This window comes from Carcharodon carcharias, chromosome 10 (assembly GCF_017639515.1).
Source record: "Carcharodon carcharias isolate sCarCar2 chromosome 10, sCarCar2.pri, whole genome shotgun sequence".
NCBI lineage: Eukaryota > Metazoa > Chordata > Chondrichthyes > Lamniformes > Lamnidae > Carcharodon > Carcharodon carcharias.
Window position 1 is genome coordinate 79,002,703 of NC_054476.1, and position 23,926 is coordinate 79,026,628.

Below are 23,926 nucleotides of genomic sequence, written 5' to 3' on the forward strand. Positions count from 1 at the left end.
AGTCAGGGATGGGCAATAAATGCTGGCCTAGCCAGCGATGCCCACATCCTATGAATGAATAACAAAAAAAAATTCAAGTGTAGGTTCATCCCAGCCAAACGTAATCACCCAATATCTACACACATACACTTTCAAAAGAGGTTGTCATTGTTATGGAAAGGGTACACATCCTATCTGGGTTTGATGTTGAATTGCAGGGGAATGGGGGAGCAGAAGGAACAGGCAATCTGCCTTTTGTTTGTGTGCTAGTTTGTCAATACTCCCCTATCAGGGCCATATTATTGACCAAACACTCCAGGTTTGTGACATGTTAATATGGATATGAACATAATGGATAGGGGCAAGAGTAGGCCATTCGACCCCTTGAGCCTGCTCTGCCATTTGATAAGATCACGGCTGATCTGATTGTGCCCTCAACTCTACTTTCCTATCTACCCCCTATATCAATCAATAATCTAACTTAGCCTTAAAAATATTCACTGACCCTGCCTCCACTGCTCCCTGGGGAATAGAATTTCACAGGCTAACAACCCCCAGAGAAAAATATTTTCCTCATATCCATCTTAAATGGGTGGCTTCTTATTTTTAAAATGGGCTCCCTAGTTCTAGTCCTCTCAATGTCCTTCCTGTCAAGTCCCTTCATGATCTTAGATGTCTCAAAATGATCACCTCACATTCTTCTAAATTCCAATGGGTACCTGTGCTCACAAGATAACCCCCTCATCCCAGGAATCAGCTGAGTGAGCCTTCGCTGAATTGCTTCTAATGTAAATATATGTAAGGTTATCAAAGTGAGAGGAGATACTATCATTAGAGGTTACATTCGATAGACCCTTAAAATGGTCGCAGGAATTGTGATGCGTCTGTTGAATGTGTCACATTGCTTATCAGCTTCATTCGGGGACCCAAAATCGTAACTTCCTAGCACATCGTAAAGATCCCCTGCACCTCTTAAAGGCGAGCTGCATTGTGTCTGGAGCAGGTGCTAATAGTTTTGCTGGAAGGGAAGTGGTGAGGATGGCACAACATGGGAGAACATTGTCTCTGCTATCTTTGAATGCTGCCCCAGCTACCTGGGTGGAGGAGGTGAAAAGTAGGAGGGAGGTTCTCTATTCACAGGAGGCCCTTGAAGCACATACTCAGAGTGAGAGCTGATAGCTGTGAATGCCAGGTGCCCCGAGGACCTGGATGCAATGCTACAACAAGCTCAATGACTTCACACAAGTGGTTCACATCAGGGAATGCACCTTCAAATGCCATATCTTCACCAGTAGCCTCACACAGTGCTCAAGTCACCACAGCCCCATCACTCACCTCCCAATAAACTGAGGACTCTTATCTAAAACTCCAAAGTTTCACCTCAACCTCACACACTTTACACTTGGGAAAGCCTCACACCCAATCTCACCCCTTGCATATATAGCTAGCTATTCAACAAGACAGTGGCATCACCCAAACAGATTCCACCACAATCACTGACATGCTACCCTACCCTTTCTCTTGCAGGACAAGGTAACTCACAACAGGAGGCAGTAGTAGCTAATCAGAGGGGAAAAACGCATACCAACATCTCCTTGGAGGAGATGGGACTGGCCATTATTGAGATGCCTGTTGCTAAGTTCAGGGCCTGCAATGGAGCTGAAACTATTTAAGATGATAGTATCCTCATACCTAATCCCATTTCTCACATCCCATTTCTTCCTCATTCCTCCCTCTCTTCTGTTTTACAAACTGCAGTTGGTCAAAACATGCTTGTCTTACTTTCCTTCCTCCCCATACCACAACCTTACCCTATGTCTTTTTTCTTTCAGATACTCAAGAGCTGCAACCTGGATAGGCATTGGAGGAACACCAAGAAGAGAGTGATGATGAGGACATAGCACTGTCATCGTTTTCACACTTGCTTTACGACTGGGACAGGAGGAGTGCACAGTTTCTCTAGCCCCACTACTCCACAGGTCGCACCATAAGTGTAAATGTGTTATTCGCTCACTAAAATGGCCAATTGTTTATTTTTGCTATTGTTAGAACCAGAATAAGAGACTTTTACTAGGCTTCTTTCAATAAACTCAGATTAATTTATTTATTATGAAACAAAGCTTCATTTTAAAAAACAATTTGCAAAAACTGGTCAACATACAATTTGTAATCTGGATGTATAACTATATACCCCTTTAAATTCCAACACACGCACACAGACACACACACACACACTCACACACACGACAAAAATAAGGTCTCTGCAGAGGTTGATGTTCAAGGGAAAAACAACATTTGGCCAATGGGAAAACTTCATGAAAAAGGATAAAGTTCAAAGGGTTTTGATGCTATCGATCTGGTGTTCCTGCATGAGAAGATGGATTGCTGATCACAGTAATTGTCTAGAAGTTCTTTCCAAAGGAACTTTGGTGTGGAGGAGGACAGGGTGGAATCAATGCTCTTGGGATTTCTCCCACCTCTCAGCTTCTCAGGTTTCCAAACACAGATGAATTATACTGAGATGAGAATCTGATGAGACACTGATAACTACACAATCTCAGTTGAGGCAGGGAGAGGGTGAGTTGGGCAACCTTCTCATTTTAGACAAAAACAGAAACAGAAATACCTAGAAAAACTCAGCAGGTCTGGCAGCATCGGCAGAGAAGAGCACAGTTGATGTTTCGAGTCCTCAGATTTTTGTTTTTATGTTCTCCTTTTAGGTTCATTCCCAAAACGTGAGTCCAAAAAAACAATATCAAAACATAAAAACTTATCTCAGTCAGGTGCTTTCCAGAAAATCACCAGTGTCTCAAAGCCTGAAAACAGTAGTTTTTTTTTTCTCTCCAGCAATTAAGGTTCACGTAAACAAATAGTTCTTATCTCCTCAGGTGTCTTGCTGGTCATTTAGCTGAAGTCATGTGACTTCTTGGAAAAGACAGTTTTCTTAGAGTCCAAAGTGAACTTATAGTCTTAAAAAAAATCCAGGCCAGTTCCCAAGAAAGTGTCCAAATAATTCAACGTCCTTCCAATTTCAAAAAAACATTGTTCTTAGAGATATGTACTTATAACACTTGCAGCTATCAGTTCAGGATCTGACACTTTGTATATCTTAGAGGAGAGATTAAAGGAGGGAGCTGCACGTGGACAGACACAGGGCACAAATGGGCTTCACGTATCTGGTTGCACAGGTGCCAGTTTACCCTAGGGTGAGGTGTGACATGTGTCCTGCTGCAGTGGACTCAGAGGGCTTCGTTGGGCAGCCTACGGAAGAATGCTGATGAGTTTGTACAATAAAATGTTGTTGCATTTTGAAGCCTTTCAAAAAGACTGAGGCCAATGTTGAGGTGCATGGAGGATCTGGGCTCCAACTTGGCACAGGGCTTTGCACCGAGCTTGCAACCTATCCTTTCAAACATGGAGCTGGTAGCCGACTCCATTCACGCACATACCCAACCATGCTGTAGTGTCTGATGGTCAACGTTGCACCTTCCATTTCAGCTCCGACAGCAGCCACCCAGTTTGAGTGCTGCAGTGAAAGCTCACATTGCTGTCGCGTAAGTTCACATTGCCAATGTACAAGTTTGGACTGCTGGCATCATGGCTCTGGATTACAATGGGGCTTGCAGGTTATCTCAACAGTCCAGGAATCTATCTTCCAACAGGTCACTGCTCTGCGAGAGTACCATGGAACACAAACCTGCTATCCTCTCTCAGATTGACCACATTTGTCTTCCCACTATTGCCATTCACCCACTGCCCTTCTTGTCAGCTGGCAGCTCACCAACCTATTCTGCTGCCCATATCAAGATGGTGCAGCCCACAGGCTGAAAGACATCAGTCTTCAACCAGCCATGCTGCAACCACTGGGTAGCTCTGCTTTGGAGCACTAGGCCAGGCAAAAGCACACAGAAGGCAGGCAGTAAAGAAATGAACAAGGGTGATTTTTGCATGCAGTATGGCATGGTTTCACTTATGAATTTTGTTTCAATTGTTTATTTTGTGGTAGCTTTTATTTTTGCATTGCGACTAAGTGGACAGTGTGATGAGTCAAGTGCAGAGGAAGGGTAAAGTGTGGGACTGTTGCTGAATAGGCAAGTAGGGTTGCGTTTACTGGTGTTTGCAGTCAGATGAGTTCCTCATGGACAGCCCAGGCTGTCCAAGTTGCCTCCTCTGTTCCCCCTCCACCACCTCCTCTTTATGTTCTTTCCTCTCAGCTGTTCATTGGTAGCAAGGCTATCCCCTCATGATGGTGATACAGCGGGGCTACTCCAAATGGTCCAGGCAACTGAAATGTTGATCAGAATTTTTACACAGAGGCACTGCCCTGCTCCCCAATTGAAAATCCAGGGGCGAGCCCATCTCATGTGACTTAGAAGCGCTGAGCTGATTTTATAGCTGTCCATTAATTGGCTCAGAATGAGACTTCCGCCCCATCTGGGAGGAAGTCCCACCTCCAAGAGTTGCTGGCCAATCAGATGGCTATGGCTCTTCAGGTCCAGCAGTGGCCAGTGCTGGGATTGCAGCCAGTTCCCCCAGGGGACTGGTAGCATGGCTTTCATTTTGTATATTCTAATCACATGTATGCTGCCAGGTAACAAGCTGAGTGCTGAGGCTTTCACTGGGGTCAGCCTGGCAGTCCCCAGAGTGGTGGGGCTGCCATTGAGAAAGCAATTGGGGTAAACAAGCAGGGAGGGGGAGTATCGTGACCAGGGACTCAATTGTGAACAGGGTGTCCAAACAGGAGGGACCACCCCACAAACCTGCAGCAAGTCTACCAGAGTTTACTTGGTGGCCTCACCACATGCATGGTAAAATACCAGGGGTGGTGGGAGGAAGCCCATAACTGGCCACTAGTTGGCCACTTAAGGGCCTCAATTGGCCCAAGGGCAGGCAGGCCGCCTGACAGGTCTCTGTCGCAGGTAAAATACCAGTGGAGGCAGCGTCCCTACCATGGCACTGATTTTACATCAACCCCACCTGGCAGCCCGATCCCAGGGGCGGGGTGGGGGTGGGGGTGGAGTGTAAATTGCTGGCCACTGTTTCAGCACACCACTGGTCTGCTCTATCATGTTTCATGTGGCACCATGGCTTTCATTGTCTATATTCTAACCATATGTATGTGGATTGGGCACTGGAGTCATCAGCCACGTTGTCAGTGGATAGTCCTTTGGCATCCAATAGCCACCTTTTGGTTTGCTGTGCCAGCTCAATTGCAGCTGGCACAGAGGAATAGCACAGAATGATGGCATCATGATTTTTGCCAGGATACTGGACACTGACCTGCATGATTCACTGCCTATTGTCATGCACCAGCTGGGCATTGAATGAGTAGAATCCCTTTCTGTTCTGCTATGGGATAGAGTTCTCATGCAGCCTGTAGAGTGATGTTGAGCGTAGTCAATGGCACCCTGCACCATGAGGAAGCCTGCAATCCTCATGAAAGCATGCGCCTGTTTCTCTACCACCTGAGAGAATGACTTATGTTTACCTCTTGCTGAATAGAGAACTTCAGCAACTTATCTCATGCAACAGTGGATGGCAATCTATGAGCTGGTGCTAGTATCGCCATTTCCAGCCTGGAAGGAGCCCAGTTCATAAAAAGAAAGAATGAATTAGCATATTATTAAAAAAAACGACATTTAATGGGAATGGGACTGACCAAATAGAAGTAAATATAATTCATTCTCTCAGACAGGAGAGAAACAGGCACATGCTTTCATGAGGATTACAGGCTTCCTCATGGTGCAGGATGCTATTGACTGCACTCAACATCACTCTACAGACTGCATGAGAACTCTTATCCTACAGCAGAACTGAAAGGGATTCCACTCCCTCAATATCCAGCTGGTGTGTGACAATAGGCAGTGAAACATGCAGGTCAGTGTCCAGTATCCAGGCAAAAGTTATGATACCAAAATTCTGACAATGGTCAGATGGTGGGCAGTCCATATTATTCGCAATGTATACCATAAGGGTAGAAAGGCTCATCTCTTCCCCTGTGTATATACTATACCATGTTTTTCACTTGTCAAATCAAGTATTGGAAATGGGAAATATGGCAAACATGGGCTGTCTGTAGCAGATGACAGTTAAATGGAGCACAAGTTAAAAAACATCTTGAGAGAAATTTAAATCGAAATAATTGGAAATGAAGATTGTAAGAGTAAATGCAGAACTGTCTCTTGATCTCCTGTGGAAAGATTGTGCAGTTGCTCTTTCCCACACTGCTATTGTTGATGTTATGAATCCTCATTAACATTCTACCTTATGCACCCTAAGCCAATTGCTTTTCTTGAGATGGCATTTACACTATCCCCAGCTTCAAGAATCATTGGGCAAATTGATTAATGTCTGATTAATAGTGCCAGTTAAAAACCCATCTGAACATGACACTATTAGCCTCATTACAGCACAATGGAAAATATACTTTCTAATTAAGAGTAATTTCTGGCCTTGTTGCTTACTGTTTGCTGGTCATTCTCGAACACTTCACGGGCCTCCTCATGGTCACAATATTCCTCTATACATTCTCGCTCTAAATCTCCTGCTCTTGCCTCTTCAAAGAAACTGTTGGCTCGTCGATCTCGCTTCAACAGAGAAAATGCATCCCGGGCCTCCAGGAACACTGAAGAAAGAAGGTAATACATTGAGAAACATGTGAAAGTTGCACAACACAAAGCAGGTGAAAGGGAGCAATATGCTCACATGTGACTTTGACTCGCACATGTCTCAGAGTCAAATCTGATTGCCCACAGTTTGGACCCTCACTGAGCTCCGGAAAATCGAGTGCTCCTCGCCTTTCTTCATGATTCGTACAGGGCTGAATTTTGCCTGTTGTTGGGATGAATTCAGGATTGGGAACATAGAAGAGCAAGTGGTGGGACATCAGGCTCAATTATCCTGGAGACGGGCACTTAAGACTCCCCCCCAGAAAGCACCATCCAATTTGGGATGGTATGCTGGATGCAGGAATAAGGCCAATCAGAGCAGTTGAAGGGAAGTGCAGCCCCAATACAAGTGGGTGAGGCTCAGGTGAACAGAGAGGAAGGTGGTATCACAAGACACTAATGCTGGAACCGGCAGACAAATCATAACACCCAAAACTACCATGTAGGAAAGCGCTTCCACTTGAAAGCATTTAGCTGCAGATGTGCTGAATGGAACAGAAACGTTCATGAAATGTTAACTCTGTATATTCATTTCAGGTGGCTCTGACCTTTCGCTATGCTCTCGCCTCCTGTGAGGAGATAAGCAGAGACACAACGAGGATCAGATGTGTCTCTGGCAAATGGCCACTGACCTGGGAAGTGATACTATGATGCCCTTAATTGGTTTCCTGCTGCTGACAAGTGTGTTGCCATCCGATACAGCGCCTGGGAAAAGCAGTCGGAGGCAGGAAAACATCAGGAAGCCGGCCCAACACGTTAATTTTTTTACCTACCCTTCTCCAAGCCCACTGCATGGTGCTGAGGAAACTTCTCCCATTCACAGAATCACAGAATCACACAGTGCAAAAGAGGCCCTTTGGCCCATTGAGTCTGCACTAACACATGAGAAACACCTGACCTCCCTACCTAATCCCATTTACCAGAACTTGGCCCATAGCCTTTAATGTTATGATGTGCCAAGTGCTCATCCAGGTACTTTTTAAAGGATGTGAGGCAACCCACCTCCACCACCCTCCCAGGCAGCGCATTCTAGACCATCACCACCCTCTGGTTAAAAAACTTTTTCCCCACATCCCCCCTAAACCTCCTGCTCCTCACCTTGAACTTGTGTCCCCTCATGACTGACCTTCAACTAAGGGAACCAGCTGCTCCCTATCCACCCTGCCCATGCCCCTCATAACCTTGTACACCTTGATCAGGTTGCCCCCTCAGCCTTCTCCGCTCCAACAAAAACAACCCAAGTCAATCCAACCTCTCTTCATAACTTAAATATTTAATCCCAGGCAACATCCTGGTGAATCTCCTCTGCACCCAGTCCAGTGCAATCACATCCTTCTTATAATGTGGTGACCAGAACTGCACACAGTGCTCCAGCTGTGGCCTCAATGAAGTTCTATACAACTTGTAATCTGTGCCTCGATTGATAAAGGCAAGTGTCCCATATGCCTTTTTCACCATCCCACTAACATGCCCTTCCGCCTTCAGAGATCTATGGACACACATGCCAAGGTCCTTTTGTTCCTCAGAACTTCCTAGTGTCATGCTGTTCTTTGAATACTTCCTTGTCAAATTACCCCTTCCAAAGTGTATCACCTCACACTTTTCAGGGTTAAATTCCATTTGCCACTTATCTGCCCATTTGACCATCCCTTTTATATCTTCCTGTAGCCCAAGATACTCAACCTCTCTGTTAACCACCTGGCCAATCTCTGTGTCATCCGCAAACTTACTAATCCTACCCCCCACATAGTCATCTATGTCATTTATATAAATGACGAATAATAGGGGACCCAGCACAGATCCCTGTGGTATGCCACTGGACAATGGCTTCCAGTCACTAAAGCAGCCTTCTGTTATCACCCTCTGTCTCATACAACTAAGCCAATTTTGAATCCACCTTATCAATTTGCCTTCTTTATAAATCTCCCATGTGGGACCTTGTCAAAGGCTTTGCTGAAATCCATTTAAACTACATCAACTACACTACTCTCATCAACACACCTGGTCACCTCCTCAAACAATTCAATCAAATTTGTTAGGCATGACCTCCCGCTGACAAAGCCGTGCTGACTATCCCTGATCAAACCTTGCCTCTCCAAGTGGAGATTGATTCTTTCCTTCAGAATTTTCTCCAATAGTTTCCCTACCACTGACGTGAGACTCATTGGTCTGTAGTTCTCTGGCTTATCTCTACAACCCTTCTTAAATAGCAGAGCCACATTAGCTGTTCTCCAGTCCTCTGGCACCTTCCCCGTGGCCAGAGAGGAATTAACAATTTGGGTCAAAACCCCTGCGATCTCCTCCCTTGCCTCCCTCAGCAGCCTGGGACACAAATCATCCAGACCTGGAAATTTGTCCACTTTTAAGCCTGTCAACAACTCCAGTACCTTGTCACTCCCTATATCAATTTGCTCAGGAACCTTGCAGTCTCTCTCTCCCTGAGTTCGATCCCTTCATCCTCATTCTTGGGTGAAGACGGATGTGAAGTATTTGTTCAACACTCAACCGATGTCCTCTGGCTCCAACCATAGATTGCCCCTTTGGTCCCTAATGGCCCCTACTCTTTCCCTGGTTATCTTCTTCCCATTGATATACTTATAAAATTTCTTGGAATTTTACCTACTTTTACCAGCCAGAGCTTTCTCATATCCCCTCTTTGCTCTCCTAAATGCTTTCTTAAGCTCCACCCTGCACTTTCTGTACTGCACTAATGCCTCCACTGATTTGCTTCCCATGTACCTGCTAAAAACCTCTCTTTTTCTTTTCACCATATCCTGAATATCTCTGGTCATCCATGGTCCTCTGGGCTTGTTACTCCTAACTATCACCCTAGAGGGAACATGTTGTGCCTGTACCCTCCCCATTTCCTTTTTAAATACCCCCCACTGCTCTTGTGTAGATTTTCCCACAAGTAGCTGTTCCCAGTCTACCTTGGCCAGATCCTCCCTTATTTTACTAAAATCCACTCTCCTCCAATCCAAAACTTTTTTTTGCAACTTGTCGATTTCTTTGTCCATAACAAGCTTAAACTGTACCATGTTATGGTCGCTATCACTAACATACTTGCCCACCACCACCTCAGCCACCTGTCCTGCTTCATTCCCCAGAATTAGGTCCAGCACTGCGCCGTCCCTTGTTGGACCCTCTACATATTGACCTAAAAAGTTCTCCTGTACACATTTCAAGAAATCCACTCCATCCAAGCCCTTAACACTATATCCATCCCAATTAATGTTGGGAAAGTTGAAATCATTTAATATAACTACCCTATTATCATTGTTTTTACACACCTCTGCAAATTGTACACATATTTGCTCCTCAATTTCCCACTGACTATCTGGGGGGTCTATAATAAACACCTAACAATGTGGCTGCCCCTTTTTTATTCCTAAGCTCTACCCACAAAGCTTCATTCGATGCCTAATTGTTTTCCAATGGGTGACTTTGGCCACTATTATTTAGATTGGACTACTGAAAAGCAGGAGTTTTATTTTAAGAGCAATTATTTAAATCACATTTGTTTACTTCCCCTATCTTGCAGCAGTGACTACACTACAACAGTACTTCATTGGCTGTACACTTCAGGACATCTAGCAGTTGTGTCAGGCACTATATAAATTCAAGTCATTTCTTTTTTCACTTCACAGGTGACGTTTGATTTGTGGTTATAAAAGGCTGAAGTAGGGTAGGAACAAACACTGCAATTGTCCTCCAGGCCATTGTAGCAGAGACCAAGAGTAAATTCAGTGATGGTGGCCAAGAAGAACACTTCTCCATTCAATTGCTCTTCCCATGTCCAGGCAGGAATATAGGATTTAGGAGCAGGAGTAGGCATTTTGGCCCTTTAGAAACTTAGAAACTAGGAGCAGGAGTAGGCCATTTGGCCCTTCAAGCCTGCTCCACTATTCAATATGATCATGGCTGATCCTCTATCTCAATGCCGTACTCCTGCTCTCTCCCCATACTCATTGACTCCTTTAGTGTCTAGAAATCTATCTATCTATTTCCTTCTTAAATATTTTGTGACTTGGCCTCCACAGCCTTCTGTGGTAAAGAATTCTACAGGTTCACCATCCTCTTGAGTGAAGGAATTTCCCCTCATCTCAGTCCTAAATGGCCTACACCATATCTTGAGGCTGTGACCCCTTGCTCTAGACCAGCCAGCCAGAGGAAATATCATCCCTGCATCCAGTCTGTCCATCCATGTCAGAATTTTATACATTTTGTTTCTTTGAGCTTGCTCTGCCATTTGATAAGATCATGACTGATCTGATTGTGGTCTCAACTCCACTTTCTTGTCTGCCCCTCATAACCTTGCCTGTCAAAAATCTATCCAATTTAGTCTTAAATAAATTCAATGTCTCAGACTCCACTGCTTTCTGGGGCAGAGAATTAAGAGCAATTTCTGGTCTTGTTGCTTACTGTTTACTGGTCACCCTTGAACATTTCATGGGCCTCCTCGTGGTCACAAAGTTCTTGTTCTAAATCTCCTGCTTTTGCCTTGTCATCTTGTTTCATCTGAGGGGAACAATATTCTCATCTCCATCTTAAAAGGGAGACTTCTTAATTTTTAAATTGCGTCCCCTGGTATCCACCTTGTCAAGTCTCCTTAGGATCTTATCTGTTTCAATAAGGTCATCACTCATTTTTCTAAATCCCAATTGATAAAATTAATGCTTGGATAATCCATAGTTCCTTTTTTTAGATTATAGCAATTTGAAAAATATTTTTAATGACCTTATCACACTTTAATGTAACCAGGATTGCCATTTTGAAATCAGAACTTAAAAATTAGAGTATCCCAATAGAATTTGCTGTAGTATACAAAATATTTATTTGTATAAAAAGGATAGCAATAAATTTTTTACTTCAAGAACTTTTAAACACTGATGAAATCATGCAACTGTTTGAGGACTATATGGCACATAACTTGCATTTTAGCACCCAGTATCAATGCCAAGCACTGCTGGGTAAGGAACAGCTGATGTAAAGTTTTGTGCTCCAATAGAGCTTCATAGAAAATCACCTTAAAAAAAAAACTGTTTATTACATTCCCCACAGCTGGTTTCCTTGGAGATGCTGAATGAGGGAACTAATATACTGCAAACTGTAGTATTGTCCTTTGTCAATTTGGTTTAAATGGCCTAAACACATTTCTAATGGGACTCAACAATCAGCAGAGTAAAGGGGCTTCTTCCCAATAGATTGGAATTTTACAAGATCAATTACTGCTCAAATGCAGTGCACCAGCTCCTAGAGATGATGGCACAGTGCTCTAATCCAGTGTACCAGTTCCTAGAATGATGGGACAGTGGTGCACTGGATTAGAACAGCTCCCAGAGATGATAGGACAGTGCTCTAAACCAGTGCACCAGTTCCTAGAGGTGAGGGAACAGCTCCCAGAGATGATGGGACAGTGCTCTAATCCAGTGCACCAGTTCCTAGAGTGATGGGACAGTGCTGCACTGGATTAGAACAGCTCCCAGAGATGATGGGACAGTGTTCTAATCCAGTGCACCAGTTCCTAAAGGTGTATGAGCAGTGTTCTAATCCAGTGCATCAGCTCCCAGAGATGATGTGTTTTGGATGAGTTTCTGGCTTGGGATTTCCTCCTTTCGTTTTCTTTCTGCCTCTGACATATACTTGCTTTGGAAGGATGTCATACTGTTTCTTTTATTTGGTTGTGCCAGGTGTAGTGATCCTGGGTGAACTTCTGCCAGTACTCAAAGTCAATATTAAATAACCTAAGTGAAGTCTTCAGAGCATTCTTCTTCCTTTAAATGCCATGACAACACACCCCAGACTTGAGCTCTCCAAGAAGATTTACTCTGGTAAGCAAGTGTCAGGCATTCTGCCCGCATAAACAGCCCAACTCTGTTGTGGCTATCTCAATATGGTATGGACGCTTGGCGTACCAGCTCAGGTGAGCACCTCAGTATCTGGTATTTTTCCTACCATCTGATCTTCAGAAGCTTCCGAAGGCTGCTCAAGTGAAAGTGGTTGAGCTTCTTGGTGTAGTGCTAGTGCACAGTCCAAGTCTTCTCTGCGTAGAGCTGAGTGAATAGGATTGTTTCTCTATACAATTTCATTTGGGAGGCAGACTTACTGCCTTTCATGCCCAGACTGATGTTATAAGTCTGCCGAAGGCCACACTCGCTTTGGTAATTCTTGCATGTTTTGTCATCAACAGCTTGAGATACTGTGTTGCCAAGATAAATGAACATATCCACTGCTAACAGGTTCTGGTCATGGACTGAAACCTTGGGCTCGAGATAGGGCTTTTTTGGAGTGGGCTGGTACATTGCTTCAGTTTTCCCTGTGCTGGCTGTAAATCCAAAGTTGTTGCATGCACTGGAGAAAAAGTCCATGCCACGTTGCATGTCCAGCTCTACATCAGACTTTAGTTTCAGACCCAAATTTCTCACCCTCAAACTGAATGTGAAAGAGAATCCCTTACTATGAGATCATTAATTAATCATGTCTCATTACACATTACCAGGTCTAAATTAATCTATTCCCTGGTTGGTTCCAGAACATAGTGTTCTAAGAAACTGTCCTGAGTACATTCTATGAACTCATTCTCCAGACAATCTTTGCCAATTTGATTCATCCAATCTATTGCAGTACCTTACATACAAGTATTTCTTGATTTATGTTCTGATTTACAGTGCAGCTACTAGGGGGCCTATAAATTACTCCCATAAGTGAATTCTTTCCTTTGCTTTTTCTCATCTCTGCCCAAACTGATTCTATATCTTGATCCACTGAGCCAAGATCATTTACTGTACTGATCTCATCCTTTATTAACAGAGCTGTCCCATCTCATTTTCCTTTCTTCTTGTCCTTCCAAAATATCAAATGCCCTTGAATATTCTGGTCCAAGGCACTGTCACTTTATAACCATTTCTTTGTAATGGCTATCATACTCATTAATTTCTATTTGTGCTTTCAGTTCATCCATCTTGTTAAGAATGTCACGTGCATTCAGATAAAAAGCCTTTCATTCGGTCTTTTTACCATTTTCCCTACTCTGACCCTATTTGTTGGTTCACTCTTATGTTTGTACACTCTGTCCCTTCCTGTTACACTCTAGTTATCATTACCTGTATCACTACCTTGCACTATTGATTTGTGCTTTCTCTTCAGCTTTCTAAAGCTCCCCACATGTGAACCCCTCCCTCCACTATTTAGTTTAAAATCATCTCTAAAGCCCTAGTTATGGTTCACCAGGACACTGGTCCTAATCTGATTCTGGTGCAGGCCATTCCAACAGTTCAGATTCCTCTTTCCCAAGTGTTGGGTCCAGTGCCCCTTGAAACCCATTTCTCCCACACCAACCTTTGAGCAATGCATTCAACTCTCTGATCTTATTTTCCCTATGGCAAAAGGGGATCTTGGGGAAGTGTGACTTTTAGTGGTCCTTCTTTTCCTGATGCTGGGTCCCTCAATCAGGCACTGAGTGCCCTTGTATGAGAGACCTCCCCGGGGAATCTGCAAGCAAACATGCCAGGGTTTGCTTGTTGGCCCCCTGCATTTCAAGCTCCCCCACCATCTACTCGGTTAATACGACAGTGGGATAGGAAGGCCATCCACAGGCCTTTTAGCCATGGACTTAATAAGTTGGAGGCAAGAAGGTGGTTGGGTCCCCACCCATCACCCTCCTGTCTGATTTGATGGCAGAGGGGCATTAAACTCGCCATGGGGGGAGGCACAATGTTCCGCCAAAAGTGCCTGGGTAACTTTCCCCCTCCGAAGCATCCATCGCTAGCCTGGACTTAAATTCATCAACTCTGAGCCAAAGTTCCTCAAGCTACAGACGGACTGCAGATGTGATTGCTGTGGACCACACTGGTGTCCACCAGTCCCACGTGCTACAGCTGTAACATGTCACCTTCCCTGCCACCTTTATTTTGTTTTATTTAACTAATTAGGTTTCAAGTATAGAAATATTACTCAATGATTATCTCCAGTTATGTTATGGAGTTTAACTGGCTATGCTATAACTTTAATATTATACTTATATTTCCCCAGTATCAGCTTAAACTACAGCCCCAGTTTAACAAAAGAGAAAAAAATCTTTAAACCCTATCGAAAGGCAACACATCATTTCTGTAATGCACAAAACTGAACATAACTCCAGATGGGGTCAAGACTTTATACAACTGAAGTATAATCTCCTCCCTTTTATATTAAGCCCCCAGTCAAAGGTTCTTGTTGAATCCCATCCCTTCCTTCCCTCACCCCCTATTAAATTATGGACACTAAAATAAACTTTCCATCTGGACCCCAGCCCTCTTGAGAGAACAGAAGGCCCAGTTAACATCTCTTATAAATGCAAAACTGTTTTTAACAAACATCATCATACATACCATCGTCAGCCTGGCAAAAGTGGACAACAAAAAGGATTAAAAACTGTACAACCAGAGAGCCTCTGATTAGCCCCATGATTGCTAACTGCTGATGGAAGACTGCAGCTAATAGACGGGCTGGGAGAATATTCTGGTTAATGGTACACTGAGATCAGCAGAGGGTAGGTTGCAGCAGAGGTCATATTGCGCAAGCAAAGAAGCTTCTCTTTCTGCTCCAGACCAGAACATGGAATATAAACTTCTGTTTATCATCGAGTGGGTGAGGAGAATAGGAAGACAGAGCTTGCATTCATATAGTGCCTTTCATGACCCAAGCACTTTAGGCCAATGAGACAAAGTGTTGTCACTATTGTAATGTAGTCCAGCAGCCAATATGTGCACAGCAAGCTCCCACAATTATCAATAAAATAATAACCAGATAACCTGTTTAATTCATGTGAGTTGTCGGATAAATATTGATCATAAGAGCCTTGCTGCTCTTCTTTGTAATAGTGCTGTGGGAATTTTTCACATTCAAGTTAGAGAGTAGATAGGGCCATGGTTTAGTATCCCATGCAAAAGATGACACCTCCAACAGCGCAGCACTCCCTCAGAGCTACTTTGGAATGCCAGATTCTATGATCAAATCTCTGGATTGGAACTTCAATCCCCAACATTCAGATTCAGAGACGAGAATGCTATCTACAGAACCGTGACTGAAGCATGAAGGGCTCTGATGCTTTGTGATGCCAATCATACAGGGGAAAATCAATACATATCACTGTTAATGACTGTCTGCAGCAGAAAGCGGGAACTCAAAACAGAGATTCAACCACTGCTCTGTGTAACACCAGCCCTCACCAGTGCTACTCTTGATAATGCAGCACTTAATAGAAGAGCCCTTGTGATATACGGTTCTGGCATCAGAAGTGCAGCAGTCTTGTTAGAGAATGAATAGAATTATTGCATTATTGAAATAAATTGTTCACTGAGAGATCTGTTAGATCTGTCACTGTCTTAAGTTGCAATGTGCGTATAATATACTACTTGATTATAATTTTTAATTTCTTCTCTTGCCAACATAGAAAGTAACATTTTTAGCTGAGAGAACAATTTGATAATCAACTCCCATGTCTCCCAATCACTATTCAGGTTGCTCCATTGAGGTGTGTCGATAGGGGCCTTTCCTCACACTTCTGACCCAAACCAATATCACTAAACAGGTCATCTTTTTTTGAGGAAAATATACTTTATTCATTAAATATCTGAAAGAACATTACAAAACATTTCTAAATGGCCATCACAAAAAGTACAATCATATTCAACTTTTGCACATGGATCACAAGGTGCTTCAATTCAATCAATGAACATTACAGTCATTTCAATATGGACATTACAGACAGTCAGACAATGCAATGGGATTGGAGTTATCGACATACATCATGTTACTCTCTGAGGTGCTTCAATACACTTATAATACATTTAGTATTCACTACATACATTTATTGTGAGTCGTACAGTCTATACAATTCCCAGCTCCTCAGTGCACTGTGGTAGAAAGATCTTAGACAGCGACCTTTCCCCATTGTGCCTTTGTGGCAGCTGCCCCAACTCTTTGCAGTGGAAGACCAACAAGTTTCGGGCAGACCAAAGAATGTCTTTCACTGAGTTGATGGTCCTTTAGCTGCAGTCGATGCAGTTGGTGTGTGTCCCTGGGAACAGCCCATAGAGCACAGAGTCCTGTGCCAAAGCACTGCTCGGGATGAACCTCGACAGAAACCATTGCATCTCTCTCCAGACCTTCTTTGCAAAGGCGCAATCCACAAGGAGGTGAACAACAGTCTCTTCCCCACCACAGCCACCTCGAGGGCAACGTGTGGAGGAAGTGAGACTCCTGGCATGTAGGAAGGATCTGACATGAGGGTCTTTCTCACCACCAGCTAAGCTACATCTTGGTGCTTGTTGGAGAGTTCTGGCGATGAGGCATTCTGCCAAATGACTTTGACCGTCTGCTCGGGGAACCATCCGACAGGATAAAACAGGGCATCTGCTCATTATTTCAATGCAGTTTATGGGATTGCTTTTTGCAGCAGTCTGTAATGCACTTTTAGACGTCCTATGATAGTGCTATACAGGCAGCAAATTCTTTTGCTCTTTGTTTTCACAAACTCGTGTAGAGCTGTTTAAATATTTGCAGCAGGAACAGTGAATGACACAGTGATCAGCAGTGAATGCAACCGTTCATTATTGACTCAGCTGCAGTCCAAGGCATTAAGTCATTCCGTTTCTGGCCTGCACTAAGTTAGTGAGAACCAGAGGCCAGTGGAAATGCCTCCTGTACTCTGTGTGTGCTCCTACAGAGCTGTTAGTTAAGGAGTCCAGGATATTGACACAGTGACAGTGAAGGAATGGTGATATATGTCTAAGTCAGGATGGTGTGTGGCTTGAATGGGAATTTGGAAATGATGGTGTTCCCATGGCAAGGCCATTCTTCTTTTTAAAGAAAGCAAACCAAGCGCTTGGCTTTATTTCTATAAGGATAAAATTGAAAAGCAGGAAAGTTATGTTAAATAAAAACAAAATGCTGGAAAAGTTCAGCTGGTTTGACATCTGTGGAGAGTCAAATAGTTAATGTGAAAGAGAAACAGTTAATATTTTGAGCCTGTATGACACATACAGATCCAACATTAACCCTGTTTCTCTTTCCACAGATGCTGCCAGACCAGTTGAGCTTTTCCAGCATTTTTGTTTTTATATCCAATTTCCAGCTTCCAGTATTTTGCTGTAATTTTAAAGTTATATTAAACAGGTAATGAATCTTGGTTAGACCACACTTGAGAGTACTTCATGAAGTTTTGGTTGCATATTATAGAACGGATATAGAGGCACTGGAGAGGGTGAAGAGAAGATTTACTAGAATGATACCAGAAAGCATGGGTGTATACATCAGGAAAAGATTGACAGGCTGGGTCTCTTTGGGCTGAGAGGTGACCTTATAGGAATCTTTAAAATTATGAAAGATTTTGATGGAGTGGATACAGAGACCATGTTTTCATTTACAGAGAATACCTAGAGGCCATCAATCTAAGATAGTCATCAAGAAATCCAATGGGAAAAGAAAAGTTTCTTCTGAATTCCCTAAAGAGTGGTGAGAATGTGGAATTCACTACCAAGTTGAAGCAAATGATGTAGATGCATTTAAGGGGAAACCAGAAAAAGGGAGAAGGGAACACATGGTAACTGTGATAGATTTAGATGAAACAAGATGGGGGGAGGCTGGAGTTCAGCATAAACACTGGCATGGATTGGTTGGGCTGAATGGCCTGTTCTGTGCCATATATCCAATGTAACCCATGCACCAACTGCCCTTGCTCTTCTAGGTGGGAAAGATCTCCCAACAAAGTACTGGCAGGGTAACGGGAGAATTCCTGTAGGAACTCAGGACCATTGTATTGATAGGATTTAACAACGATACGTGTTAAAAGGGCACTGTCTTCATGGGCAGAATTTTGTGCTCAGTGTGCGGGTGTGTGCCCGACATACCCGAGCGTAAAATGATGCACGATGAGATCAGGCGTGCATCCTGAAGTCATCGCACTCATGCAATATTTCGTCTGGCAGGCACATGCCAGAGTCGGCTGCGTGTCCACCGATAATAAAAAGACCAATTAAGGCCATAAACAAGCTAATTAAATTCAAATTTACGCTGCCTGTCCAACCTAATGGTTGGTGGGCAGGAGAAAAGGCCAAGCGGCCTTTACATTTTTTAGGAAACCTCATCCACGAGTGGGATGAGTTTTCCTAAAGCAAATAAACATTACATAAAAACTTTATTTTGGAATTAAAACATTCCCCATTTCATGAGGGGACATGTTTCATTAAATTTTTATTGTCTTTATTAATTTTTAAAAAAGCGCTTCAATCTCTCTGAGGCAGCTCGGTGCAAGCACGAACCATGGGCTAGGCCTGGCTCTCCCACCTCCCCCCGCCTGTACAGGTAGCGCTCAGTGCTGCTGCTTGCAATCCAGGCAGGGCGGGCCTTAATTGGCCCGCCTGTGTGAAATCGTGGAGCGGAGCTGGTCACGTGCGGCGGGCAGCTTCCCGACTGCCCTCACACACCCCCGCCGAGCACCCGCGCCAAGGGTAAAACCCTGCCCCATGGGTTTGCGAATTGGAAGGTGAAAAGAAACAAACAACATTGTGTTGCATTAATGTCAGACACAACGACATCATGACAGTTTTATTTCATTTTCTTATGGGTTTAGAATGATCCAAGATGGCTTTCCTGAACATGCAGACAGCAAGGAGTTAGCAGCACAGTTATAGGGCTGCAAATGTAGGAACATAGAATGTCTGTGTGTTGTTCAAAAATCATTGCTCATTACTCCATGGGCAGAAGTTTACGTTTCCCCACTGGCAGGTTTATAGGTGGGGGCTGGCCATGAAATTCTTTTGATGGCCTTCCAACCGGGCTCTCACCTGCTCTAACCTCTCTACAATTTTACATTGGGACAGGTGAGGCTTAGGTCAGCGCCACATGCGCACCCCCCCCACCCACCAGCACCAGATCACCCCGCCCCACCATGCCTTGCCCCAGTTGAAGCCCTTAAGTGGCCACAAAGGGCTGTTTCCTGCCTAGGCTTCCAGGAGGAGTTGAGGGATGGGGGAGGGGGGAAAAAAGTGATCCTGCTCAGGCCTTGGGCATGAAATGGGGAGGGCTGCCTCCATCAATGGGCTCCTTTTAACATCAGGCACCCTCCCAAAATATCTGGCCACTGCAGGTGCTTCTTCTTTTTCAACCCCTCCCCCCGAGATCCCAAAACTTTACATGGTTCTGCATTCCTGGGACTTAGGCTCTGGGGGCTGTTTGCAGTCCTAATCCTGTCCACTGCAGCTCCTGGCTCTGCTGGGACTAGAGAGCTACTGGCCAGTGAGATTGGCGGCATTTCTGAGGCGAGGCTTGCTCCCAGGTTTGGGGGGGTGGGTGGTGGTGGGGTGGGGGCAAAAGTCCAGGCTCCCGTCAATTAACACTTTCTAGGTCAGAAATATGTTTAGTAAAACCTTTCAGTGACCCACAACAAAATTATGTAAAACTGTCATGGTTTCCTTGTCTGTGACAGCGATGCAGTTGGTGGGAGATCTCTACCATCTAGATGAACATTGGTAGTTGATGCATGGGAATACCTTCAACTGCAAGTTCCCCTCCAAGTGACACACCATCCTAATTTGGACATATATTATTGTTACTTCACTATTACTGTGCCCAAATCCTGGAGCTCTTTAGCTAAAAGCTCTGTGGGAGCAACTTCACCACACAGGCTTCAGCAATTCAAGAAGACCCACCCACTGCTTTTTCAAGGGCAACTAAGGATGGGCAATAAATGCTGGTCTTAACATCAGCACTCACATCCCCAGAATGAATTAAAAAAAAATCCTTGGAACTCCTGAAAAACAACGTTAATAGCTGTGTTCAGGCTACTTATTCTATTTCTCCAGGGACCATGTCAGTCTCCTGCAGAATAAATATAAACTGTTTAAAAAAGATATTTTAAGTTTCAAAGTGTCACAGCGCAATAGACATTAGAAACAAACTAAAGTAACAAAGGAAGGCACACAGTTTGTAGGTATGGAAAAAATAATAAAAACAAGTGAATATATGTGAGACTGAGGAACAAGTTTAAGAAACGTTCAGAACAAATATGTTCCCACAAAAAAAAGGGTGGGACACCCAAATCTAGGCCCCTCTTGGTATAGAAGGGCATAGAAAGGAGGATAGGGGAAAGCACTGTACCAGGCCTTAGAAGGCTGAACAGGAGCCAGAAATTTGGCTTAAAGGGATGCTGCAATAAGGACTTGCTGCTGCAGGCATAGTGGAATAGTTACCATTAAAGGCAGGAGGAAGGGCCAGGGATGGAATTACTGACTGTAGTACCCACTCATAGGTTACTCAGCAACTTGGTAATGTATGTACCAAGGAGATGGTATCGTATGTATCAATTTAGAGTGCTGTCGTGGTCAATCTGTTTTAAAGACACTTATTTACTTATCACAATCCTTTAATAGCACCTTAAAACTGTCTATCAAAATATGAGCACATGCCTCAGCTGAGGTATGTGGTTCAATAGCTTTTGAAACTCAGCCAAGCACCCATAATGGGCTCGCCTGTAAAAACAAACACTGGAAAATCTAAACAATAGACTCCATTGAAACTAAAAAAACAGGTAGCTGCCTTTTCCGAAGCAACACCAGATGTCCTGTCCACAAGAGTCCAGGAGCAGGTGGCTGTTTTTATTGGCTACATTTATTTGTGCCACAACATCCTCCACATGCGCAGAGGCCATGTCAGAGACATGGAGAGTGATGCCCCAGGCAGTTGCATTCATTAAACATTGTAACTCCAAGTTAACTTAGATAATCCTAGGGATTTTCCCAGACCAGGCACTGTCCTAGCTTAATACTGCCTTAAAAACTGGTTATTGACACACAATGAGAAACATATGAGTTTTCATTAGCCTTTAAGAGTGGTTTACTGACAGTCTCTCCTTGCTTCCCTGCTCCCTTCGCCATTCTCCTCGCCTCTTCTGTTGCTCCCCCGTGGCACCTGCCAGTCTTCTCACTTCAACCACTCCCTCGCCACTTGTCCCATTCACCTCGCCATTCTGCCCACTTCCCCTGCTGCTCTCTCAGTGGCCCCTTACCGCTGACTTGTTTCCAGAATGGAGGGTTGGCTAGGGATGTGGGGTGGGAGGTGAGAAGCAAGAAGAATGGCAAAGGGAATGGCGGAAGAGGTGAGAGAAGCGAGGAATGTAGTGGGGGAAGTGGGGGAGGGAGTGGTGAGGGAAACAGCAGAGGAGTGAGGAGAATAGTGAGGGCAGCCAGCAAAGCAGCGAGGGGAGCGAAGAGAGCGGGAAAGGGATAGGGGGGGAACAGCGGGGTTGGGGGGGTGGCAGGAAGCAGCGATTGAGGTTTTAGGGCACACAATGATGATGTAAGTGGTTGGAGAAATTGACAGTCGGAGTGGGAGCTGACTTCCTAATTTCCTTTTCCTGTTTGTTGGTGGCAGGAGTTAGTATTTTCCAGAAGACTGTGGATTGCTAATATTGCACTGATGTTTTAAAAAGGAAGAAGAAATAACCTGAGTACAGGCCAGTCAACCTAACCTTGGTGGGAAAATTATCGGAAAAAATTCTGGTAGATGAGATTGATCAAGGACAGTCGGCAAGGATTTGTTAAGGGAATATAGTTTCTGACTAACTTGATAGATTTATTTTGAGGCGGTAGCAAGGAGGGTTAATGAGTGTAACACATTTGATGTAGCCTGTATGGATTTTAGCAAGGCTTTTGATAATCGCAACCTTGTCAGAAAATTAAAAACTCATTGGATCTAAGGGAAAGTGTCAAGTTGGATCCAAAATTGGCTCAGTGATCAGAAGAAAAGGGTAATGGTTGAAGGATTTTGTGACTAGGCTGTTTCCAGTTGGGCTCCATAGGGCTCAGTACTAGGTCTGTTGCTTTTTGTGGTATACGTATATCAATGGTTTAAACTTAATTGTACCCCCTCCTTTTAACAAGTTTGCAGGTGGTACGAAATTTGGCAATGTGGTTGATAGTGAGGAAGAAAGCTGTAGGATGCAGAAAGAAATCGATGCACTGGTCAGGTGCAAAATTGGCAAATGGAATTTAATATAGAGACGTGTGAGGTAATATATTTGGGGAGGGCTAATAAGGCAAGAGAATGCACAATACATGGTGGGAATCTTGGAAGTGTAGAGGAAAAAAGGGACCTTAGGGTGCATGTTCACAGATCTTGGAATGTAGCAAGGCAGATAGATAGTGGTTAAGAAGGCATATGGGATACTTTCCTTTATTGATCAAAGCATAGAATATAAGAGCAGGAGGTTCTGCGTGAACTGTAGAGAACACTGGTTAGGTTGCAGCTAGAGTACAGCATACAGTTCTAGTCACTGCACTACAAGAAGGATGTGATTGCACTCGAGCGGGTGTGCAGGAGATTTGAGGATATTGCCAGGAATGGAGAATTTTAATTATGAGGAGAGATTGGATAGGCTGAACAGATAAGATTGATGAGATATTTAATTGAGATGTATGAAATTGAGGAACCTAGACAGAGTGGATAGGAAGGACATATTTCTGTTAGTAGACAGTAGGGAGGTCAACAACAATGCAGGAGATTGAAAATAATTGGGAGGCGGATCAGAGGGAAGCTGAGGAGTAATTTATTTGCCTGGAGGGTGCTCGGTGTCTGGAACTTGCTGGCTGAAGGGATAATAGAAGAAGAAGCCCTCAGTGTTTTTAAAAACACATTTGGATGTGCACTTGAAGTGCTGCTACCTACAGAGCTATGGGGCAAGAGCTGGAAGGTGGGATTAGGCTGGATCACTCCCTTTTTGGCTGGCATGGATAGAATAGCCTGGCCAAATGATCCCTTTCATTGTTGTCAATTGTTCTAAGTTTCTATGTTTCTAATGCGGTTAGGAACGAAAGGGAGGAAAGACGGTCACAAAAAAAATCAAAGAACAGTATGGTATTCGACAAATGTATCAGTGAAAAGAGGATTGTTAAATGTGATATAGGAACCTTGAGAGGAGAGGATTGGGAGTCAGTAGAAGATAAGTGGAAATTGATAGGAATACTTATCTCGTGCTTCACTTCAGTGATTACAAAATATTACGAAATATTAAGAAGGGGAACATCCTGAATTCATTAAAGTGGGAAGAGAGATACTGAAATAAATTAAAGGGAAGTAATAGGGAAGTCAGTTAAGCAAAAAGAGGAGAGAGTGCAGTGACCTGAAGGGATACAGTGAAACACTGTGAAGGAAATAGGGTGCTGTGGGATCAGGGAGGAAGGAGTAGTGGCAGCTCTAGGAATGATATTTCACTCTTCTGTTGTGGGTGGATGTGTGCTAGG

General features: G+C 43.9%; 1 protein-coding gene across 1 annotated transcript in view; it reads right to left on the bottom strand.

Moving 5' to 3' along the window:
* Positions 1 to 15,092, bottom strand: part of f2 (coagulation factor II (thrombin)) — a 51,529-nt gene extending 36,437 nt beyond the window's left edge. The window contains exons 1-2 of the mRNA XM_041196661.1: positions 15,017 to 15,092; positions 6,444 to 6,604 (exon numbers count right to left, since the gene is read on the bottom strand). Of these exons, the coding sequence (XP_041052595.1) occupies positions 6,444 to 6,604; positions 15,017 to 15,092 (237 nt within the window). The remainder of the gene's footprint in view (positions 1 to 6,443; positions 6,605 to 15,016) is intronic.
* Between the last annotated feature and the right edge of the window lie 8,834 nt (positions 15,093 to 23,926).